This window comes from Sturnus vulgaris, chromosome 1 (assembly GCF_052056855.1).
Source record: "Sturnus vulgaris isolate bStuVul1 chromosome 1, bStuVul1.hap1, whole genome shotgun sequence".
Classification (NCBI taxonomy): Eukaryota; Metazoa; Chordata; class Aves; order Passeriformes; family Sturnidae; genus Sturnus; species Sturnus vulgaris.
This window is the reverse complement of record NC_142243.1, coordinates 71,764,063-71,776,426: the sequence shown is the minus strand read 5'-3', so window position 1 is coordinate 71,776,426 and position 12,364 is coordinate 71,764,063. Positions and strand designations below refer to the sequence as shown.

The window sequence follows — 12,364 nt, the reverse complement described above, 5'->3', positions numbered from 1 at the left end:
TACATATGTGACATGGCATATGTGATATAAAAGAGATGCAGAGATTGTTATTTCTGATGAAGTTTTGGTGGATAACAGTACTTAGATCAGCTACTCCCATGAATCTTTTTCATCTCTATGTAGCCCTGAACTTACAGAAACAGTTACCTTCTTGTTTTTGAAAAATGTTTTTCCTCCTTTTCCCTTGTCATTCTCCTCCATGAATCTCCATAGGGTAGTTGAATTGCTTCTGTTTATGACAGAGGATAATATGTACATGGTCAGAAATATAAACAAGGGAAAGTCTTAGCTTTTCATGAAGAAAACTAAAACAAAAAACCCCCAAAACTTGCACTTTCTGAAGTAGATTCACAGAGAATTCTTAAGCAGTTTCTAAGTGGATCTTGCTTTTTATCTTGTTTTTCAGGATTATGAACTACAGGTTGCTTCCTACAGTTCGGGATTAGAAACATTGCTCAACATACCTATCAAGAAGAGTGTGGTTCAGTCTCCTGCAGTGCTGATTCTACAAGAGGTACCTTTCTTTCCTCCCCTTCAGTCTTCTGAATACATTTGTTTGTCTGTGTGAGCCCTTGTGAGTCATACCCAGCTGTATTCTAATACTTAGCACTGTCACTGGTAGCGTGCACTAAGCACATAAACACAACGAATTAGTGCAGAATAATCATTGTGCTGTAAAATCAGACCTGGGCTTGTTTAGACATTAGATTAGCCCTCAGGAATTTTTCTCATTCCTATGCAGTGTCCACTGCATATATACTGTGAGAAAGGTAGATTCATGCTTCAAGTGGTTTAATCACTTTCAGCCTGGGAATTAACTGCTATTAAAAATGCAACTTGGGTTACTTGTGACTGTCAGACAGGAACAGTGTGATGAACCAGGGGATGAAGGCTTGAATTTAATATCACATCAGCAATGGGGGCAAACAATCTGAAAAACCAAAAAAGGTGTGGATTTTTTGTAAGGAAGAATTTACACTTTTGGGTTTCTCATAAAGTCATGTGAATTTGTGAGGAGGAAAATCTGCTTTTTACTTTGTCAAGTGATGTGTTTGCTCAAGTAGATTGGAATCCTTTAAACGGTCTGAATATAGTTCATGCCTAACTCTAGTACAAGCTGCTAACAATTCTATTTCTTTTCAAGGCTAATGAGGCTCAGTCCCGCTATATAGAGCTTCTTACAAGATCAGGAGATTATTACAGATTCTTGAGTGAAATGTTAAAGAGCATGGAGGATTTGAAGGTATTCTAATTCTTTTATTTTCTGTCGCTTTAATTTTTGTCACAGATTAGAAAGCTATCACTGGTTAGAGGAGGGAAGTACAGTGTGAAATAGCTCACAAAACTTTATCCAGAATTCAGAGTTGTCCTACAAAGGAGGCATATTACCAGTGTCAGCATCTTTTGTGGAATAGTACAGTGTTTTACAAAGTGACCTCCAAGATCGTGTGTGAAGTGAGGTAGAGAACTGGTCTCCTTGGTAAATAAGGAGGTGCTCATCAAGGCACAAGAACGAGCCTTCCCTGCCCATTCCAGCCTTGACCTCAAGGACAGCACAGCTACCAGCAGTTTCAGCAGTGCTGAAAACTTGTTCCTCATGGTTGAGGCACCTCATTTTAGACCATATTCTAAAGTGTTTTGAAAGAAGCAACTTCTGATTTGATACAGCTCAGTGAAACAGAGGCCCATTAAAGAAGTGGCATATATGGAATGTGATTTTCACCTGTTTGAAAACTGGGGAGGTTCTAAAGGTGATAATTTCATACTTCACTGGTAAACTTCTGCTACACCACATTTTACTATCAGTAACACACCTCTCTCCCCCTATCAAGTATTTTTTCCCCTCTGAAAAGTCATTATGTGCTGATTTCTGAATAAGGTTTGACTCTGAATAAATAAAAATTCCAGAATTTGTCTTGATGACATTAAGTAAAAGAAGGGGGTTTAGCTCTCATTGAAGAAGTGAAAAAAATTATGTCTAAGTTGTTAGTGTTAGTGTTTTATTGCGTGTGATGATTTTGAAGCAATTGTCACAAATATTTATTGGAGTTTTTCTGTTTGTTTGTTTTTCTGCTATCATGTTGCAGATGAAAAACACCAAAATTGAGCTCCTGGAAGAGGAACTCAGACTTGCTAGGGATTCAAATTCAGAGACAAGCAACAAACATAAATTCCTGGAGCAAAATCTGCAGAAGTACCAGATGGACATTTCTCAGCTCAAGGCAAAGCTGATGAGTTTGGAAGAAATGAAAAGACAAGCTGAAATGGATGGAAATTCTGCTAAGCAAAACCTAGACAAATGCTATGCCCAAATAAAGGATCTAAATGACAGAATAACGAGGTTGACTTATGAGACTGAAGATGAGAAAAGGAAAAGGAAGTTGCTGGAGGATAGATATGAGCAGCAGAAGAATGACTATGACCAACTGCAAAAAACAAGGCAAAATGAGAAAGACAGCCTTGGTTGGCAGAAGTTAGAGTCTGAGAAGGTCATCAAGGAGAAGGAGTACGAGATAGAGAGATTAAGGGTTCTTCTTCAGGACGAAGGCACACGGAAGAGGGAGTATGAAAATGAGCTGGCTAAGGTAAGGAACCAGTTTAGCGAGGAGATGAGTAATTTAAAGAACAAGTATGAAACAGAAATTAATATTAAGAAGACAACAATCCAGCAGATAGCTGCACAAAAAGATGATGATGCAAAAGGCCTCAGAGCCCAGGTTGACAGACTGACAAGAGAGAACAGAGACCTTAAGGATGAGATTGTGAGGCTGAATGATGCCATTCTGCAAACAACAGACCAACGGCGGAGGGCAGAAGAAGATGCTCTCCAGCAGAAGGCTTGCAGTTCTGAGGTGTCACAGCAGAAGCATCAGTTAGAGCTGGAGCTGAAACAGATCATTCAGCTTCGTGGGGAAGACAACTCGAGATACAAGCAGGCTCTTGAGGAGGCTGCCTCAACTATTCAGGATAAAACTAAGGAGCTGGAAAGGCTAAAGCTTCAGCTTCAGGAAGAGGCTAAAAGCCGATGGGAACTTGAAAATGAGTTGGCTAAGGTAAGAAACAGTTATGATGAGGAAATTATTAGTTTAAAGAACAAGTATGAAACTGAGATTAATATCACAAAGAACACAATTCACCAGGTCACCATGCAAAAGGAAGAGGAGACAAATAATTATAGAACACAGCTTGATAATGCCATGAGAGAAAATAGAAATTTGTGTGAGGAGATTAGGAGACTGAAGAATACAATAAGTCAGACAACAGATAATCTACGGAAAATAGAAGAGAATGCTCAGCAGCAGAAGGCAGCTGGCTCAGAGCTTTCTCAGAAGAAACAGCAGCTGGAGATCGAGCTGAAACAAGTTATTCAGAGACACTCTGATGAAAGCATGCGGTACAAACAGTCACTTGATGATGCATCTAAAACCATTAAGGAAAGAAACAAAGAGATTGAAAGGCTGAGAAAGTTGTTGGATGTAGAAACAAGTCAGAGGAAAGAAGTGGAGGATGAGAACAGTCAGTTGAAAAGAGTCCAGTTTGACCTGCAGAAAGCAAACACGAGTGCGACTGAGACAATTAACAAACTGAGGATCCAAGAGCAGGAACTGGCCAGACTGAAAATTGACTATGAAAGAGTTTCACAAGAGAAAAAAGGCAGGGATCAAGAAAGTGCAAAGTTTCAGAGCACTGTAAAAGACTTGCAGATCCAGAAACATAAGCTGGAGGAGGAACTTTGCAGACAGAACAAAAATTTAATGGAGGAAACATCGAGGAGGAAAAAACTGGAGGAGGAAATAGAAGGCATGAGGAGATCTTTGAGAGACCAATCGGTTAAAATAACTAATCTCACACAGCAGATAGAGGAAGTATCTATTGTAAAGAAGAGGAATGAAGATGACCTTAGACACCAAAGAGAAGTATTAGATGGTCATGTGAGAGAGAAGCAAAGATACATGGAGGAGTTAAGAAAATACACATCTGATATTGAGACTTTACGTCGTCAGCTGGTCCAAGAGCAGGAGCAATTAAAACAGGCTCACCTACGATATGAGCACTTACAGAAATCCTCTGAGGAAAAAAGCAAAGCCTTGAATGAGTGCAAAATAGAGATTGAAAGGCTTCAGTCTCTCACCGAGAACCTTACCAAGGAACACTTGTTACTGGAGGAGGAGCTGCGAAATGTTAGATTGGAGTACGATGACCTCAGAATGGTCAGAAATGAAGTTGATGAGAAAAATACCACCATTGCTGAACTAAAGAATCAGCTTCAGATGAGCAGCAAGCAAACCCTGGAACTTCAGGGGCTGCTTAATGATTTGCAGAAAGAAAGGGAAAAATTGAGACAGGAAATTGAAAAATTCCAAAAGCAAGCTCTAGAGGTATTCACACATATTTTGATCCCAGCTTTACTGTTTCTCAAATATATAATTAATTGCAGTGTCAATTTGAACAAATTAATTCACCCTTTGCAGTTTGAAGTCACTGTACTTGTGACTAACATCCTCTTTATGACCCTTCCTCTTGGTTAAGTTCTAAATAAAAATGGCAGGATTTGGCCACATCCTGAGCCTCTTTTCCCTGGGAACTGTTCTAGGGAGCCATAAGCTCTCATCGCCTAGGAGAGCCTTGTTCTTAGGCCTTGCCCCAGAAGAAATCTGTGTTCTGTGACAGTGTCCAGCAAATCATCCTAGGGAAGAGTGGGAGCACATGGAGTACCACTATGCTTCAACAGTTCCCTGCTGGCTGTGTGCTTCCCAGGCAGTTTCAGCCAGGATGGGTTAAAGCCATCCTTTGAGGCTGACCTGATTGCTGTCACAAATTAAACTGGCTAAAAACTCCAGAACCAACAAGCTGTCAAGGTGCTGATTTGCTGGGTAAGATGTTGATTCCAAGTGAGGATTAAAAGTCATGTTGTCAGCTGTACCTAAGGTACTAAAAGCTTATCTTTCATTTATGTTCCTAAGTCACTAAGGGCATTTGCAAATTTTACTATTGGCCCCTATTTCTTAAACTTTAGGTGACAACATAAACAAGTTAAAGAAAACATCTTAAAATATATTTTTCTTCTGCCTGGTTTCTTGTACAAAGAGCTACTCTTTAAATATATACAAATGAGCATGTGTGAAAATTGATTTTTTTCCCTAGACTTGTCCCTTATATTTCTTTTCTCATCTCTTTTATTCAATTTTTCTTCCCTTTATTCTAAAAATCTTTATGCTGATATTAAAAAAATACTAACTATATAGCATCTGTGCATATGTATATATACACTTATATATGCATGTATTACAAGTAGATAAACTTGGATTCACTTTAATATGGACTGCATACAAATGTGCATGCTTGTGGGTGTTTGTGCATATACATATATGAAGACACTGCATGAATTAAAACAGAAGGCAATGCAGGTAAAATTGTTTGGAGTGACATGTGAAACTAAAAAGAAAGCAAAAATTGAGTCACATGTTTCCTTTTTATCCATGTATGACCAGTCCTTAGCTGATGCAAATTCCCCTGGTTTAGTAGGACTGCCAGGACATGTGCTAAGCATCAGGATATTTATGAGTCTTAAATGCTCTGTGTATTTGTCAGTGTACTATGAGAAGTACCAAAAATCTACAGAGAACTAAATCAGCTGAAGATCGAGGCTGTGGGTAACAGAACGAAGTCTCTTGAGTCTCTGGCAGTACTGGAGACACTGTAAGTGAAGGCATAATGTGCCTTCTCTGGTTTATGTGTGTCCATAATCTTGGGTAAGGCACTGCTGTGACTAGAATGTTTTCCAGTGGGAGCTTGCTTCAGGTTAAATGACAGGCTGGAGGGCATTGTAGCAGAGGCCGTAATTCTAACGAGCACAAACTCTAACCATCCTTTCTTGGTTTATTTCTCCTCCCCAATTGTAGGCATCCAGTAGGATTCAAGAATCCAAAAATCAGTATAGTCACATTATGCAAGAAAGAGAAACCCTGCTGATAAAAATGAGTGCTTTGGAGCAAGACAAAGCCAGACTGCAGAGATTAGAAGAGGAGCTGAACCGTTTGAAAGTTACCCTGGAGTCAGAATCACGTTCGAAGCAACGCCTGGAAAGTGAGAAGCAGCAAATTCTGAATGACCTCAATCAGTGGAAGAGCCAGCACTCCCGAACAGAGGAATCCATAAGGAAGATCCAGTGTGAGAGGGAGAAGAGTGAGAGGGAGAAGAACAGCCTGAGGAGTGAGATTGAAAGGCTGCAGATGGAAATCAAACGGATTGAGGAGAGATACCGGTGCAGACTGGAAGAGACGGCTGTCAAAAACCAGTCAGAGTTGGAGTCAGAGCGTCTCAGGCTGCAAAGAGAGATTGAGAAACTCAAGCAGCGCCCATATGGGGCTCACAGATCTACACAGACTGAGGAAGACTTCTGTATTGATGCCTCCAAGCTGGTATTCAGTGGGCTGCGGAAGAAGATCACAGCCATGCAGCTGTATGAGTGCCAGCTGATTGACAAACTCACATTGGATAAACTGCTGAAGGGCCAGAGGTCAGTGGAAGAGGTCGCTGCTGACATTGAACCCTACCTCAAAGGAGCAGGTGCTATTGCAGGGGTGTCCCTTTCACCCAGACAGAAGTACTCTTTTGTTGAGGCCAAACGGAATCAGCTGCTAACGGCAGAAAATGCAGTCCTGCTCCTAGAAGCCCAGGCAGCAACAGGAGGTGTGATAGACCCACACCGAAATGAGATACTAACAGTGGACAGTGCTATCGCCAGAGACCTGATTGACTTTGATGACAGAGAACAGATCTATACAGCAGAAAAGGCTATTACAGGATTTAAGGATCCTTTCTCAGGCAAAACTGTTCCGGTATCTGAAGCCATCAAGAAAAACCTGGTTGACAGAGAAACTGGAATTCGTCTGCTTGAAGCCCAGCTGGCTGTAGGAGGGATTGTTGATCCTGTCAACAGTGTTTTCCTACCCAAAGAGATAGCTTTATCTCGTGGGTTGATTGACAAAGACCTGTACAGGATGCTGAACAACTGCCAAGGCAATACGAAGAACTTCATTGATCCCACCACCAAAAAGGCAGTCACTTACATGCAGCTGAAGGAAAAATGCAGGATTGAACCACACACTGGTCTGCTCCTCCTTCCAGTGCAGAAGAGGAGTATGTCGTTCCAAGGGATCAGGCAGCCTGTCTCAGCAGATGCACTGCTTGAGGCTGGAATCATTAAGGAATCAACAAGGAATGACTTGGAAAGAGGTGCAATTACCGTGGAAGAAGTGAGTGAGAGAATTATTGATTTCCTTCAAGGCTCTAGCTGTATTGCTGGTATCTACAATGAGGCTACTAAAGAGAAACTTGGCATTTACCAGGCTATGAAAATAGGTTTGGTTAGGCCGGGGACAGCCCTTGAGCTCCTAGAAGCCCAGGCAGCCACAGGGTTCATAGTGGATCCTGTCAGCAACGTGAGGCTGCCTGTTGAGGAAGCTTACAAACGAGGCCTTGTTGGAATTGAATTTAAAGAGAAACTTCTCTCTGCTGAAAGAGCTGTCACTGGGTACAAAGACCCAGAAACTGGAAACATCATTTCTCTGTTCCAAGCAATGAACAAAGAGCTCATAGAGAGAGGCCATGGCATTCGTCTGCTGGAAGCCCAGATTGCTACTGGAGGGATCATCGACCCCAAAGAGAGCTACCGCTTGCCAGTAGAGACAGCCTACAAGCGTGGCTACTTCAATGAGGAGCTCAACCAGATCCTTAGTGATCCAAGTGATGACACCAAAGGGTTCTTTGATCCCAACACAGAGGAAAACTTGACCTACTTGCAGCTGAAAGAAAGATGCATAAAGGATGATGCAACGGGGCTCTGCCTTCTGCCTCTGAGAGAGAAGAAGAAGGTGGTGCACACCTCACAGAAGAACACCCTTAGGAAGCGCAGGGTGGTCATTGTAGATCCAGAAACAAACCGGGAGATGTCCGTTCAGGAGGCATACAGCAAGGGCCTCATAGATTATGACACCTACACAGAACTAGCTGAACAGGAGTGTGAGTGGGAAGAAATAACTATCACGGGATCAGATGGCAGCAGCAGAGTAGTCCTCGTTGACAGAAAAACAGGTAGCCAGTATGACATCCAAGATGCCATTGATAAAGGCCTGGTGGAGAGGAAGTTTTTTGACCAGTACCGTTCTGGCAGCTTGAGCCTGACCCAGTTTGCAGACATGATTTCCTGCCGTAATGGCACTGACGAGGTGTTCCGGCACGAGTCTGTGACTCGGTCTCCCACTGTGCTGAGTGTCAGGAGTTCTTCAGTGATCAGGAGTGGTTCTTTCTCAGAGACCCCAGATGAGTGCAGTCCTATTGCAGCCATATTTGACACAGAAAACTTGGAGAAAATCTCCATTTCAGAAGCTATACAGCGGGGCATTGTGGATAGCATCACTGGGCAGCGGTTACTAGAAGCCCAGGCCTGCACTGGTGGCATAATATGCCCTACCACTGGCCAGAGGCTTTCCCTCCAGGAAGCCACTAGCCAAGGCATCATTGATCAGGATATGGCCACACGTCTCAAACCAGCCCAGAAGGCTTTCATAGGGTTCGAAGGCATAAAGGGCGGACGCAAGAGGATGTCAGCAGCTGAAGCAGTGAAGGAGAAATGGCTGCCTTATGAGGCTGGGCAGCGGTTCCTTGAATTCCAGTACCTCACTGGAGGCCTTGTGGACCCAGAAGTGCGTGGAAGAATAACTACTGAAGAAGCCATTAGGAATGGATTGATTGACGGTCGTGCTGCCCAGAAATTACAAGACACCAACAGCTATCCCAAAATTCTGACCTGCCCCAAGACCAAGCTGAAAATATCCTACAAAGATGCAATGAACCGGTCAATGGTGGAAGACATCACTGGGCTTAAACTGTTGGAAGCAGCCTCTGTTTCCTCTAAAGGCATATCCAGTCCCTACAATGTCTCCTCGGCACCTGGCTCTCGCTCTGGCTCTCGCTCTGGCTCGCGTTCAGGCTCACGCAGTGGGTCTAGGAGAGGAAGCTTTGATGCCTCAGCAACTTCTTCATATTCCTACTCATACTCAACCTTCAGCAGTGGATCTATTGGGCGCTAATAACAAGTGAGGGAATATGTCTGCATTTTATTATTGTTTAGATTATCCTATATTCCATTTACTAAAAGAAAAAAAAACACCAACAAAGTAACTCAAAGCAAAGCCTTGAAGTCTTTTCTGAGCGTGTTACACTTTTCTTCTGAAAAAGCTGTAAAATGCTTGAATGCAAACTTATAGATTAGGGAATGCAAAAGTAATATTTGTGAATTTTGAGTTTCGGTTCCCATTTCCTTTTAGTCTTTGGATTTTGATAGGTCTCTGTATATTTTAAGACTCTTATGTGCCTTCTCCTGTTATCTGTAACTATCAACCTATAAGGTGATAACTGAGGTTTGAAAGTCTTGCAGTAGTTAACTTTTTATTCACATAGACCTTTCTCAATTTGCTATTATGAAAAAAAGATATGCAATACGGACAGAAAATGCCATTAATACTGGTTTAGAATCTATACCATAAACATGAAACTGTCTTTCAGGTGCTCTACTTCTTTATGTTTGGCTAGTCATTTTCTGAAGTATAACTTGGTGGATGTAAAGGGCTATTATTAGGCTGGGCTTTCGTTTTACTGTTAAACCATATACATTTGCTACTGTTTTGCTTGATTTCCCTGTAACAAAGAAAATTTAAAAAATCTAACTGTACCATGTGAGCTATTCTGGACAATAAACTTCTGAAGTTTTAAAGTATTTGGTGTGTACTTAATAATTTTATCTATGGACATTCTTGGAAGTGCATGTTAGAGAAAGAACCACATTTAAAAGAAGCAGACATTTGTTGTAAAGCAGCTTTGTTGTAAAAAGTGTGCAGGCACATTACATTTCATGATGCTGAGCAATCATTTTTATGAATGAGGACTTCTGATTTTTCAGTAGAAAAATGAATATAAGACCAATAATAGAAGCTATGCCCCAGAAGCAGGATGCCTGTTTATACACTTGTTTATAGAGTTCATGATGATAATGGGAAGCATATTTCTTCTGCTTGTGATCCAGCTCATTGTCTCTGCAGCTACAAGGGACTGAGTCAGATTTTCCCTTACACATCCATGTAACTTTGGACAATGAGCAGAGCAAAAAACTGGCTGGCTTAGCTGGCCAACTGTGGCACAGGAACATCTTTCAAAACCTGAACAATTGCCTCTTGTAACGTCCTTCTGCCTCTTCTGTTGACTCCTGAAAGCCTAGGCTGAGAAGACCACGGTAGTGTATCAGTGCTTGCATGATCTCTTGCTGTCATCCTGCTGACTCCTCTTATCTGAGTTGAGAAAGCAGAGCAGGACTAAATGACCACTGTATTAAGGGACACAAGAGTGATTTGAAATCACTTCACCCAGCTCAGAAAATTACTTGTATACATGGAGGCTGTCCTGTCCTCTCCCCTGTGGCACACAGTGCAGGTACCTCTGGGTAGGCACAACGTTCTCAGCAGAGTGATTGATCAGTTACAAGAATTTAGTATGGTTTCATACAGCTGCTTCAGTGACATGCTGTGGTCCTCTCATGGTGACTGAAATAGGAGATGAGATCACAGAAATTATGGTGACAGTGCTTTCTCATTGCACATATTCCAGGAGCAGCTGCTAGTGTGGTATTAGTGGTGACTTTCTGTGGCCAAAGGTGTGAGACTCAGGTGCCCGGGGTCCAAGTAGCAGCTGAGCCAGAGTAGGCAGCAGGTGGGGTAGGGCACTGCTGATGTGGGATGCTAAAGAGATGAGAGTTTTCCTCCACCATCAAAAGGTGCTGAGGAAGTTTCTCTTCCTTTCTTGGAGGAATCTCTTTCTTCCATTTGCAGCCCTGTGGAGAGGTCAGCTGGCAGAGAGACATGACAGGTGAGCACACCTGGCGGGGCAGTGTGGAGACTGTGTTTGCAGCAGTGCTCAGCATTTCTAGGCTAGGAGAGCCTTGCCTGGATGTCAAAGAATAGGAAGGCTGTGGTTTGTTGTACTGGGGTGTAGCAGGAGCATGGGCATTAGTTGAGGGCTGCTGCTGTGTATTTGGGGCAGGATGTTCTTAAGGTCTGTAGCTCTTTTGCACCGAAGGTGAAATTAACTCCATTCATGCATTTTAAAAAGAAAGACTGGCAGCTTTGGATGATTGCTGCTGAGACAGTAACTCCTTGATATTGCAAAGCCTGAGTGTACCTGCTGGTTCAGCCTGTAGCTGTGAGTACTTCCCTGTTCAGGAGAAGTTCTGAGCTGGATGTACTCACTGGCAACCTCATACTTTCCAGCCATTCCTGAATTTGCTGCCTCTTGCTTTTTCCTTGTGCCTCGGGGTAGGTGATTCTTACCCTGTTCAAGGCAAATGTGTGCACAGCGTGCTGACTCAACACGATGGCTGGGAAGGTTGTCATTAGCAGACTCAACTCTTTACAGAATTGGTCTTTGCTCTGAGCAGGATAACAATTCATTCATGAGGGTTTTACTGATTGATTTAATTCGTTTTGAGGCTGGGAGACAACTGCTGGTTAGGTCTCAAAGTTTGTCATGCACCATGAGGTTTGCACAACAGCAATGCTTAAGACATAGTTTTGTCAGTCTTAAGCTATTTGGAAATGTGTACTGCCGTGGTTAATTAATAGTCCAGCCTTATGAATATGGAAGAGGGGTGGGGAGATTTACAGAATAGCAACAACGTGACTTAGTATAACAATGTTTAAATTACTAGCAAATTGTAAGTATTTAGGCAGAAGGTGGGTTGAGTTTGTTCCAATTTTTTAATATTTTTATAATATAAATCTGGAAGAGTCATTTACTTTGCTGGCTTCTCTGTGATCCTCAGCTGCTCTGAAATGAGCAGAATTTACATGCGTGTAATGCTCTCAGAATAATGCTACACTAAAAAATGCTTTTTTTACATGGCCAAAAATTATGAGTCTAATTCCTGCTGCTTTGACCAGGAGTGACTCTGTGAGAGAGGGTGAAACTACTAGTGTAAAATTTGAGGAGGATTTAGGCCTAGAACATGCACATGAGAAATACCATTGAGGATTAGGAGGTCAGTGGAAACTGAGCAGCAAAGCACTGGGTAAGGGCCTGCCTTCTCTTAGGTTCTCCAGCAGCACCCTCCTCATGCAAGTCATAGAATCACTGAGGACAGTAAAGACCTCTAAGATTTTTGAGTCCAGCTGTTAACCTAACACTGTCAAGTCCACCACCAAACCATGTCCCTAAGTGCCACGTTTAGGGCTTTGGAGTCATTATCACTTGATCACCACAGGGCAGATGCTTAAGGGAGAGTGGGCTGGGTTCCCTGGCACTGAAAACGCTG

The 12,364-nt window shown here is 42.4% G+C and overlaps 1 protein-coding gene across 2 annotated transcripts in view; it reads left to right on the top strand.

Annotated features, from left to right (window-relative positions):
* The window catches only part of DSP (desmoplakin), a 38,825-nt gene extending 29,044 nt beyond the window's left edge, over positions 1 to 9,781 (top strand). The window contains exons 21-24 of one of the 2 annotated variants that reach the window (XM_014885856.2): positions 407 to 514; positions 1,145 to 1,243; positions 2,088 to 4,379; positions 5,904 to 9,781. In XM_014885856.2, the coding sequence (XP_014741342.2) occupies positions 407 to 514; positions 1,145 to 1,243; positions 2,088 to 4,379; positions 5,904 to 9,095 (5,691 nt within the window). In that variant the 3' untranslated portion in view covers positions 9,096 to 9,781. The remainder of the gene's footprint in view (positions 1 to 406; positions 515 to 1,144; positions 1,244 to 2,087; positions 4,380 to 5,903) is intronic. The other variant, XM_014885857.2, reaches the window with a different exon arrangement.
* The last annotated feature ends 2,583 nt before the right edge of the window (positions 9,782 to 12,364 follow it).